General features: G+C 42.3%; 1 protein-coding gene across 1 annotated transcript in view; it reads left to right on the forward strand.

Annotated features, from left to right (window-relative positions):
* Nucleotides 1–12117, forward strand: part of LOC133408569 (low-density lipoprotein receptor-related protein 1-like) — a 127578-nt gene that overhangs the window by 106892 nt on the left and 8569 nt on the right. Inside the window, 26 exon segments of the mRNA XM_061687619.1 lie at nt 140–327; nt 419–602; nt 1123–1208; nt 1300–1419; nt 1555–1742; nt 2550–2755; nt 2834–3022; nt 3111–3259; nt 3608–3701; nt 3785–3901; nt 3993–4112; nt 4262–4384; nt 4644–4769; nt 4868–4984; nt 6387–6493; nt 6574–6706; nt 7758–7880; nt 7969–8091; nt 9660–9730; nt 9732–9801; nt 9880–10017; nt 10105–10224; nt 11159–11427; nt 11526–11707; nt 11791–11897; nt 11976–12095. Of these exon segments, the coding sequence (XP_061543603.1) occupies nt 140–327; nt 419–602; nt 1123–1208; nt 1300–1419; nt 1555–1742; nt 2550–2755; nt 2834–3022; nt 3111–3259; nt 3608–3701; nt 3785–3901; nt 3993–4112; nt 4262–4384; nt 4644–4769; nt 4868–4984; nt 6387–6493; nt 6574–6706; nt 7758–7880; nt 7969–8091; nt 9660–9730; nt 9732–9801; nt 9880–10017; nt 10105–10224; nt 11159–11427; nt 11526–11707; nt 11791–11897; nt 11976–12095 (3570 nt within the window).

Genomic DNA, 12117 nt, shown 5'->3' on the forward strand with positions numbered 1-12117 from the left:
GCTCTGAATCAACATTGAGCATTAGATTTCGAGTCTAAATTTTACCTTTACAATTGTGCAAATCAGTTGTAATGAGTGATGTGGTTCATGTTCATACCAAAAATGTTTTCTTCATTCTTTCCTTTTTTGTTTGCAACAGAGAAAAAATGCAATGACACGGCCTATGCTTGCAATAATGGGAAGTGTGTCAACGAGACGTTACTTTGCGACCATAAGGACGACTGTGGCGATGGCTCAGATGAGCTCAACTGCTTCATTAACGAGTGCCTGAACACCAAATTGAGTGGCTGCTCGCAACTTTGTGTGGACCAGAAGATAGGCTTCAAGGTAAGTGGGTATCATAAGAGTGAGTTAAAGCATTGTGTGCAGAGTGCAGAGCGTACTGGGGCTTTACCCGCTGTGTGATCGGCCCACGCAGTGTAGATGCCACCGTGGATTCCGGCTGAAAGATGACGGGAAGATGTGCGTTGACGTGGATGAGTGTAAAAGCACCTATCCCTGCACACAGCGCTGCATCAACACCCATGGCAGCTTCCACTGCCTGTGTGTTGAGGGTTTCCAACTTAGCCCAGAAAACCCCACCGTCTGCAAATCTACATCTGGTAAGAGACAGCCATCTATCCATTTTCTAGGAGCCCGTCTTTGCTCAATTAGGATAGTCAGATCACCAATCAGTCACAGGGCTAAAACATATTGATAGACTCAAATTCAAACCATGACAATTTATAACATAACCCAACCAAGGCACATATTTAACATTAGAAAAATCTTACGGTACACCACCAACGAAAAATGTCACGAAAAGTATATGAATTGAAATAATGATGATGTCGTCTCAATTTACTGACAAATTGACTTAGTGTGAAATCTGATAAATTCAAGATACATTATTTTTTAGTAAATGTATAATAATTTGGACCAATCACGTGAAATTGGATAATTTTCCATGCCACACTATTGTGCCACAGCACAGTGGTTGGAATCACTGAGCTATCGTACAGTACCTCTTTTTGGACGCGAAGCTGTAGTACCAAGAGAAAAAACATGCAAGGGAAAGAAAGCTACACAGAATGGTTCTGAAAAATGTACCGTGTTACTGAAGATGTCCTCTTCTTCATGCAGATGAGGAACCCTTCCTAATATTTGCCAACCGCTACTACCTACGCAAACTCAACTTGGATGGCTCCAACTACACTCTCCTCAAACAGGTGAGCTCTGCAGCTTCCATTACAGTATCAATTTCAGTGTCCTTATGCTGGGGTTCACCACTGGTCCTAACCAATATCTGCGTATTGACAGGGATTGAACAATGCAGTGGCTTTGGACTTTGACTATCGCCAGCAGATGATTTATTGGACCGATGTTACCACACAGGGCAGCATGATCCGACGCATGCACATCAATGGCAGTGATGTTCAGGTCAATGTGGCTATATTTTGACAATTGTTTTGTCAAGATGTGCAGCAGAATACCAAGATTTATACTGTATAGAAAGAACTATCACATTATTCACTCTGAGGTGTTCACAAAGTAGCTTTTTTTTTTGATTGACAGGTCCTGCATCGCACATCGCTCAGCAACCCAGACGGGCTTGCAGTGGACTGGGTGGGAGGAAATCTGTACTGGTGTGATAAAGGGCGGGACACTATTGAGGTGTCAAAGCTGAATGGAGCTTACCGGACAGTTCTGGTCAACAATGGCTTGAGAGAACCAAGGGCTGTGGCTGTGGATGTTAGATATGGGTAGGAGCATTTGTATATTCAAAGAATGTCGAAATTTGTTTTGGTTTAGCCTTTAGTTAAGAAGGGGGATTTTTTTTTTTTCTATGAAGGGAAGGTTAATGAAACATTTCACCACCTTTATTTTGTATTCTGTCAAGTTGATCAATATGCTTACTTTTTATCTCCACTTCCAGTAAAAATTGTAGGTTTGTTTTGTTTACTGGCGACGTGCTGTTGACATTTTTTTGATAGGCCATCTCGTATTTTCTGTCAAATCGTATCCAAAACAAAATATTCATTCAGATCTGATCCAGAGTGTGAATTTAGGTGCATTTTCATTTTACAATTATTATTTTAGATTACATGCTTAATATGACGGTGGGGCGGTGTACGTGTGGTTCTCACATCCGCTTCACAGTTTTGAGCATAGGAGTTTGAATATGGGCTCGACCTGCCTGTGTGGAGTTTGCATATTCTCCCAAAGGTTGTCTTCATCCGGGCACTCCGGTTCCCTCTCACATTCCAGAAACATGCATGTTTGGGTAAATGAAGACTTTAAATTGCCCATAACTGTGAATGTGAGTGTGAATGATTCTAAACCCCGCCTCTTGCCCAAAGTCAGTTGGGACAGGCTCCAGCAAACCCGTCAACCCTAGTGAGGATAAGCAGTATAGAAGAGGGAGGGATGGATGGATTTAATATGATCTGGGTCTTATTTCTAGTGACTGATGGTGTTGTGGTACAATTGCCTGACTTTGGTGCAGGCAACGTTTGGATTTGTCTCTGTTCTGATGCAGAAATTCTAATGCTCCGCTGTATGTGTGTTAGGTACTTGTACTGGTCAGACTGGGGTGACACCCCTCACATAGGGAGGATTGGGATGGACGGCACTAACAGGACAGTCATTGTGGAGGATAAGATCACCTGGCCCAACGGTCTGACCCTGGACTTTGTGAATGACCGCATCTACTGGGCCGACGCCCGAGAGGACTACATTGCCTTTGCCAGCTTGGATGGAACTAACAGACACACAGGTAAAGCGCACACACACAGCCATGTGTTTTGCTGGATATTGCTGACAATGTGTGTCTCTTTCCATGCTGCCCATGTAGTTCTGACCCAAGATATCCCCCACATCTTTGCAATGACTCTGTTTGAGGAGTACATCTACTGGACAGACTGGGAGACCAAGTCCATCAACAGAGCTCATAAGACTCTGGGAATCAACAAGACCTTGCTGATTAGCACCTTACACAGACCAATGGACGTCCATATATACCACCCATACCGCCAGCCGGAAGGTATGACCGAGTATGATCTTTGAGTTGCTGTCATGTTTGTACTTCATTGTCAGTGGGATCTCTAATTTCCTGTCACCTTGTTCTGCAGTGGCAGACCACCCATGCCAGACCGACAATGGTGGCTGCAGTAACCTGTGTCTACTCTCACCAGGAGGGGGCTACAAATGTGCCTGCCCCACTAACTTTTATCTAGCAGCAGATGGAAAACAGTGCTTGTCTAACTGCACTGCCAGTCAGGTGTGTGCTACTTTCAAATGTTGACTTTGCATTATTTTGAAACTTTCCATCAGGAAGGTATACATGGGGAAATTATCTGGAAATTTACTAAATTACTTTGCTTACCCAACGTCAGCTGGGCATTATAAAAAATGCATTAATGAGTGGATGATTAAAGTACTATTTACTATTAAAATAAACGGCATTTTACATTGTCATCCATTCCCTTGTAAATTGTATCCAACTTAAATTGTCCCCTTCGCCTTTCCATGGAAAACCTCTTGAATTGGATTTTTTTCCACCCTTTGCAATTATAGTACTCACCTTATCATGCCTATAAATGAGCCATTCCCTTCTCTGATTCTTCAGTTTGTTTGTAAAAACGACAAGTGTATTCCATTTTGGTGGAAGTGTGACACTGAAGATGACTGTGGGGACCACTCAGATGAGCCTGCCGATTGCCGTGAGTGATGGGTGCTTCCTCGCTATGATCGGAATCATACGTTACTCTGGGTCTAATAATATCCCTTGGTCTTTTCATTGTAGCTGAGTTTAAGTGCAGACCAGGTCAATTCCAATGCGGTACAGGAATTTGTACAAATCCCGCCTACATCTGTGACGGAGACAATGACTGCCAAGACAATTCGGATGAAGCCAATTGTGGTATGTTTATATACGCACTGACAAGTTGAGATGAGTATTATTTTTTTTCAAATTACTATTAGTAGTAAGCCTTTTTGTACCTGCCCTCCAGATATCCATGTGTGCTTGCCCAGTCAGTTTAAATGCACCCACCCCAGTCGCTGCATCCCTGGCATCTTCCGCTGCAATGGACAGGACAACTGCGGTGAGGGAGAGGACGAGAAAGATTGTCGTAAGTTTCACCAGTACACTACTTATTGCATATGTGTACAGTACACGTTATCTTGCATGTCAGATTTGTCATACAATGCCAAGAATCTACAGTATGTATTTCCTGTCAGTGCGTAAGATAAACCAATGAGCCCCCTGTCCTCTGTATAGCGGAGGTGACATGCGCCCCTAACCAGTTCCAGTGTGCCGTCACCAAGCGCTGTATTCCACGGGTTTGGGTGTGTGATCGGGACAATGACTGTGTGGATGGTTCTGATGAGCCTACCAACTGCAGTAAGACCTTTCTGACCATATCAAACATGCAGTTGAATTTCTTTGCCAAAAAACAGTGAATTGATAGGAAACTGAGATCATTTTAGTTTACTTAAAACATCTTTTTTTATTAAACTAATATACCTCAATATGCCCTCTAACCGCTTTGAAAATATGGCTATGTACAGAGGAACGTCAGTTTACGAATGACCCAGTTTACAAACTAAAATTTCAAAGAAAAATACCCTGGTTACGAACAGTCCTGGCATGTGTGCTGCAGCTCAAATGACGTGTGGTGTGGATGAGTTCCGCTGTAAGGACTCGGGCCGCTGCATCCCAGCACGCTGGAAGTGCGATGGAGAGGACGACTGTGGCGATGCTTCAGATGAACCCAAAGAGGAGTGTAGTAAGCAGACTCTTCTAGAAAATGTTGATTTTTTTTTTTTATAGGAAATATTGAAAATCCAGAAAATCTTGTACCCTTTATGTCACATTGATGCTCAGATGAGCGGACGTGCGAGCCATATCAGTTCCGCTGTAAGAACAACCGCTGTGTGCCCGGACGCTGGCAGTGCGACTATGACAATGACTGCGGTGACAACTCTGATGAAGACAAGTGTGGTAGGTTGCCATTCCCACTCAGTATGTTACACGTTGAATACAACATTAGGTACTTTTACACAATCTAACTTATGTAACTCTCAGCATGATGCTATGCAGCTTTACACCACTTCAAACTACAACCCCAACAATAGACTCATTGTTAAACAAAACAATTTCAGTACATATTTTGAGATTCTGAAAAATACATTGTTCCAGCTGTTATATTAAAGAATTAAATTAATTTGGGAGGCTCAGAGCCTGCAATATTGTTAATAATGCTTTGTTTGTGTATAGATATCTTGACTGTCAGCAGTTATGTCAACAAACATCACATTACTTTTTGAAATAGTTTTTCTGACTAACTCCACACAGAGATGATTTGACCTGCATACCTTCTTCCATGCCGAACCGGTTGTGTGAGATGGCTATGCAACCGATATTGGTTACATAGCCATCTAACACAACCAATACTGGTATAGTATACTGTTTTAATATTTTACTAAAACGTAACGTTTTCTCAGATACTGCATTCATGGGAAGTCAATTTGGTGCTCTTTGCATGAGTAGAAACCCCAAACTCAAGTGATGTTCCAATGCACTTTTTCTATTCTTGGCTCAGAAATTACCAACTTCCGTGTGTTCAAGAATGCAGCATTTGTAAATGTATTAGTTCATTTTAAAAAAAAAGCACAGTTTTGTCCTTCGATTGAGTTTGTATTCCACGAAGAGATTACTCTGCTCTTGAGTGTGATTAAAAAGGAGTGACAATCAGAAAAATAAATCTCCTTGGACACAAAATAATATTCGTTTGACTGCATTCATGCAGTGAAGACCTGCGCATATATTTTTTTGTACTTTCAATACAGCTGTTGTACTGGATCACATTAGATTGTGCAGGTGTCCAGTGAGTGTATATTACTGTATGTGTGATTAGCAATGCGTAACATGTCACTGTGTTTTGCTGTTAGATTTACTCAATGACAAGATTCCATGTGAACCAATCTTTTGGTCATTTGCACATCTCATGTCATCTCATGTCTATTTTGTATTTCACACTGGCCTGTTGCTGTGAGCCAGAGGTAGGTGTTTTCATAGTTTCAGCTCAAGAAACTCAGCTTCTTGGTCCTTGTCCTTTCTGCCCCCTTTCGATCCCTATCAACAGACCCCCAAAATCTTCTACCACGTACCATAGTATACATACTGTATGCTGTTCCATCCCCACCTCTGTTCCCCATGAGTCATTCCTGAAACAAAAAACTTTCTAAACCTCTTTTGTTTATATCCGCCTGTCTCGCAACAGACGGCAACCTTTATTATTTTTTGCTGTGCTTTCTCTTCTTTATTTTCTGCTCTTACTCCCTTTTCTTCCCATTTGACATGCATCGCTCAGCCTCGTAAACTGAGAACTCTCTTCCCTCAGTTCCTCGTCAGTGTTCAGAGAGCGAGTTTGCCTGCACAAATGGCCGCTGCATTGCCGGGCGCTGGAAGTGTGACGGTGACCACGACTGTGCTGATGGCTCAGATGAGGTATCGCTCAGCAATTCCTTCCATTCAACACTCGAAAATTGTCAACACTAATGGAAAGGATTGTTTTTGTTTTGGTCTAGAATGGCTGTGACGTGAAGTGTGACAGTGATCAGTTTCAGTGCAAAAACGGGCATTGCATCCCCATCCGCTGGCGCTGCGATGCTGACCCAGACTGTATGGATGGCAGCGATGAGGAAAAATGTGACAGTGGTGGTGAGAAACACTTTTCATCTTCTCAATGCATAGGTCAGTGTTTCCCAACCTTCATTGAGCCAGGTGAATGTCCAGACTACTTGGTTCAGACAATAAAGATACTAATACCAAAGAAGCCAGAACACTGAAAAACAAGTCCCATATCCCAAGGCCCCAAGGTAGTCTTGAAAATTTGCCTAGTCCCCTATTTGCCTGTCGCAGGACTACCTGTACTTTGGAGAAGATCAGTTTGATTCAGGACTTGCCAAGGGATCAGGGAAGTAATTGGGATCATGACAAGCTTGTCAGAAAAAAAAAACATTGACTACACTCTTGAGATGTATACATAAACCTCGAAAAGGCTTTTGGAAGATTTAACTGGAAAGTCATTCTCCAGACTCTGCAAATTTTAAGAGTGGATTGGAAGGACAGAAAAACCTATACTTCAACCAAACAGTGTGCGTAAGAGTACAGTACTAGATTAAGTAACACAGCTAGGTGCCATAGCAAGAGGGGTTAGACAAAGATGCCCTCTTTCCTCAATACTGTTTAATTTTTATGCAGAAATGTTCATGAGGAACTCCCTAGGGTCTCAAGATACTACCATGAAATCTGCGAAGTTTGCAGACGATAAGGTCATTGGGGCGGGGTTTTCAGAGGGGGCGCCAAGCCCAGTGTTAGGGGGGAACTGCTGGAAAAAACTCTTGGGTGAGGAAGACCATATGAAGAACTAAAAACGTTATTTTACATTAGAAAAGAAATCTCACGGCACACCACCAAACAGAAATGTCACAAAACGCAGATTCACAGGTTTATTATGTAGCCTCTGCCGTCTAGTGGAAGGTCATTTAATTGTTCTACCTGTAACTATAGTAACTTGCATAGATAGTTGAACAAAGATACATCATTTGTAGTAAATAGATAATTTTTTTAAATGCAATTCAATTCAATTAAGTGAAATAAAATAATTTCCTGTGGCACACCTGATGATGTTTCATGGCACACTGGTTGGGAATCACTGACGTAGCCGTACATGAAAGCAGAAGACATAATAAGCCCCTTCCTATTTCAGTGGGTAGACACTGCCCCCTGGATGAGTTCCAGTGCAACAACACTTTGTGTAAACCACTGGGCTGGAAGTGTGATGGCGAGGATGACTGCGGAGACAATTCTGACGAGAAGCCAGAGGAATGTGGTAAGAATAACACATTGACAGTGTTCCAGTGGGCTGTTTGCAAACAGACTTTTCTCCTCCTTAGAGCTGCTCTTTTTTTCTCTCCAAGTTAAATTCCAGTGTCCGCCCACAAGACAATTCCACTGTCATAATGACCGTGTGTGTCTGCCAATATCCAAACGCTGCGACGGGATCAACAACTGTGGAGACAACAGCGATGAACTCAATTGCCGTGAGTTGTCATTTAAAACTGGACTGATTACCTCTGCCTAAGAGGTCATCTTCTCGTCAGTGTGGATTTTTGACATTTTCTTTCAGGTTTTGATGAAGCAACCTGGATTTTTGTATGATTTCACGGATTATTCTAATTCTTATTAGAAATTAAATACAATGGTACATTTTACAGTGGTATAAAAAAAAGTTATAATGGTGTTTGTCAAGAAATATCCAATTTAAATGCAACTTGTGTTTTGTATGCAGTATTAAATTTTGTAATGTAAATTATATTTTAGATGCATTTGATCTTAATTGTGGCAATTTAACATGAAGAATCCCTTTTACGGGACAATGACCTCTCATTATGGCAAGGGATATGTTCCAGACCCACATGTAAAAGTCCTCAATATTGGGACCATATAATTTTTAAATATATTTTTACCACTTCCACTTGCTTGAAACACATTTAAACTTACTGAAACACACTTCATAAAGTATTCCTTAGTGCCCGATCTTACTGTCACATTTGCACAGTTCTCAAATAAGAGGCAAAGCATGCTTGATTGAAGCTGTTTATTTGACACCAAAATGTTCAACGAACGTGTAAAACTTTGTATAACAAAAGTCTGATAGCTTAATGCGAAATGCCATTATAAATCTTCAAGCAATTGCTACTTTAACACACGGTGTCACGTATGGAGAGGAGCTGGACCCAAGAGCAGGCAGATAGATTATGATGAACAGTTTATTAGGAAAGGTGATGGAGGTGGTCCTAAGGTGGGTTAGCAGACAGTGGCGATGACATGCGGCTGGCTTGGCGGCAGGAATGACGTGGATCAGGAACTCGGGGGAAACACCGAGTCAAAAAGGGAACGAGGAATAGTGTGGCTTACGTGAGGCAGGTGGGCCGTGGTTCCGCTTGAAGACGCTGCAATACTTTGGCGAGGTTTCCGGGAACAGGCAGGCTTAAATGCAGGTGGTGAGGAGGACTGATTGGTGACAGGTGCGCGGCTTGAGGAAGGTGCTGAAAAAGAGAGGGGAGGGGAGAGAGGGCGCAAAGCACCATACAGGCTCCAACAATGGTACTGCAGAGCAGTTCGTGACACACGGAGTAGCAACATGTTCAAACAGAGCATACAATGACACGCACAGGCATTTATTTTCTCTGCTCTGTGGGAACAATGACTATTACTGGAGTCAGTAGGACTAAGCTGGGGACCTTCTCTCCATCTTGTTCTTGCAACTCTTCCAGTAGACCTCAATTCTGCCTGCATGTTGCGGCTATACTATACTGAAGGTGTGCAACTCTAAATTCGGCTGTAAAATCTCATTAAAAATTGCTTAAAAATGTGTGTTCACTGTATACTGTATGTCCAGCCCTATTATCTCACCACATTGCATACATATTTTCCCCTTGTATTTAGTTTTAACTCTGGATAAGACTTGACCTCTTAAGCTGCTAACATCCTAGTTTGTAGATCCATACATTTCACAAGTAAAACATGTTTAAACATTAGCTGAGGTCTTGTTACAAAAAGTAAATAATGACTATGGATGACCTTCTCTTCAACCGTGGTACTCCAGAGGTTCCTCCGTCCACTCCAATCTGCCAAAAAGATGAGTTTCAGTGCTCCAACAGCCGCTGCATCAGCTCATGACCTGCGGTGCGACTTCTTCAACGACTGTGAGGATTACGGCTCTGATGAAATCAATTGCAATAAGAAAGGTGGGATGTGTTAGAGTGGCAATGCCGTGGCAGGGGGCCGCTCCACCTGGTTCTAATTGTGCTAATGTTGTCTTGTAGACACCACGTTAAATGAGTGCCGCAACAACATGACAGTGTGTGGCGATGGCGATGAAGCTCACTGTGTGGTTAACGGGACGAGCTCTTTTTGCTCCTGCAAACCAGGCTTCCAATCCTACGGGCGTAAGAGATGTGAAGGTACGTTCTTTGTCAACTCTGCTCTCATTTGATGTTACGATAACAATGTGTATCGCAACTTTTTCTGTGGCTTATTTATTTTGACAGATAAGAACGAGTGCAGGGAGTTTGGAGTGTGTTCCCACATCTGTAACAACACAAAGGGCTCATTCAAGTGCAGCTGCCACAAGTACTTTACCAGAATCAATGACACTTGCAAGGCTGACAGTGAGTATAGTACTCATATACATTTTTAGCATTCTTTTCAGACAATGTATGGGAAAAACTATGAGGACACCTAGCCGTTACACCTACAGAAAGTGAAAATAAAGGCTTTGAATCATTCACTCATTCCCCAATTTCTATACAATATACATTTTTATGTAATGGACTATCTACTGTATTCACTCATCTGTCAAATGGAAAAAAGTTGACAAACGCCACACGAATGCGCTGTTACATCATACTGTAACACATTTTCCCACATTTGTAAGGGCCATTTTGTTATGGTCAGATGAAAAAAGGGTTGCACGTTTTTGGCCATATTTCCAAAAGATATGTATAACTACAGTGAAGAATGGTGGTGGCAGCATCATGCTTTGGGGCAGTTTTTCTTCAGCTGAACTGGGGCCTTAGTCAAGGTGGAGGGAATTATGAACCATTTCAAATTGCAGTCAGTGTGAGCACAAAACCGTCAAGCTTCTGCTAGAAAGTAAAAAAATAAAAATACAAATCTGAAAAAGCCTACTAGACTATCTGAATTTATTATTAATTAATTAATTAATTAATTAATTAAATGTTTCTCTTTTTTTTATCTTCCTCAATACAAAGCATATCCAATGCTCAAAATCTATAGTTCATTACAATGCTCTACGCAAGGAGTGACCAGGATTCTTGAGAATGCCGCTACCTCAAATAAAAAAAAGAGGCAATAAGATGAGGGCTGTGATAATTTTCACGATGTAAAAAAACCAAGAAATGGTGAATATTTTTCAGACTATTTCTAACACTGTCTTGTATCATTTCCAGCCACAAGATGCCCATTGAACTAATTCAAAAAAACATTTTAACTCTAAATTTGTTTAATTTGGGGCACAATTCTGTAGTGTGAGGTTTCCCATTTCCTCTCAACTACAATAATATCTGTCCACTTGGTCCCCAGCTCAGAGACAAGTGCTCTACATCGCTGATGACAACGAGATCCGCGGCCTGGACCCCTCTATGCCAAACTGGCGCTATGAACAAATCTTCCAAGGTGACGCCAACGTGCGCATAGATGCCATGGATGTACACATTAAGACAAACCGCATTTACTGGACAAACTGGCACACTGGACGCGTATCCTCGTACGAATTGCCTTCCTCCTCCTCCCCGTCACCTAACAACAACCGAAACCGACGGCAGACGGAATCGCGGGTCACCAATGTGGAGGTGAAGACATACAGTCAGCAAACTTCAATAGTTACCGAAAAAGCTAGCACTTGCTTTTTTTTTGGTTGAAAGTGGACTTTTGCGCCGTCTGTGTTTAGATCCCTGATCTGAATATGCCCCGAGGCATTGCTGTGGACTGGGTGGCAAGCAACCTGTATTGGACCGACTCTGGTAGAGACGTCATTGAGGTGGCTCAGCTTAGCGGAGGGCACCACCGCAAAACTCTCATTTCAGGCATGATCGATGAGCCTCATGCCATCGTGGTCGACCCTCCGAGAGGGTAAGTAGGGAAGGGAAAGCTTACTTATATTGTAAGGGTGTTAACCTAAGTTCAGTCTAAACTATGCAAATGTCATTCTCTAGGAAAATGTACTGGGCAGACTGGGGGAACCACCCCAAGATTGAGACAGCTGCCATGGACGGTACAATGAGAGAGACACTGGTGGATGAAAACATTCAGTGGCCAACTGGTAAAACATACAGTACATCCACAAACACATCTGCAAAATAAAATGCAGCTTTAGTAACTTTGTCTTGTTTTTGCGCAGGCCTTGCAGTGGACTACTTCAACCAGCGCCTGTACTGGGCCGACGCTAAGCTATCATTAATCGGCAGCGTGAGGCTGAATGGCAGTGATGCAGTTGTGGCTGTGAACACCATCAAGAACAGTTGAGTGGCACTTTTTACTTC

The sequence above is a fragment of the Phycodurus eques genome, chromosome 10 (genome assembly GCF_024500275.1).
Source record: "Phycodurus eques isolate BA_2022a chromosome 10, UOR_Pequ_1.1, whole genome shotgun sequence".
Classification (NCBI taxonomy): Eukaryota; Metazoa; Chordata; class Actinopteri; order Syngnathiformes; family Syngnathidae; genus Phycodurus; species Phycodurus eques.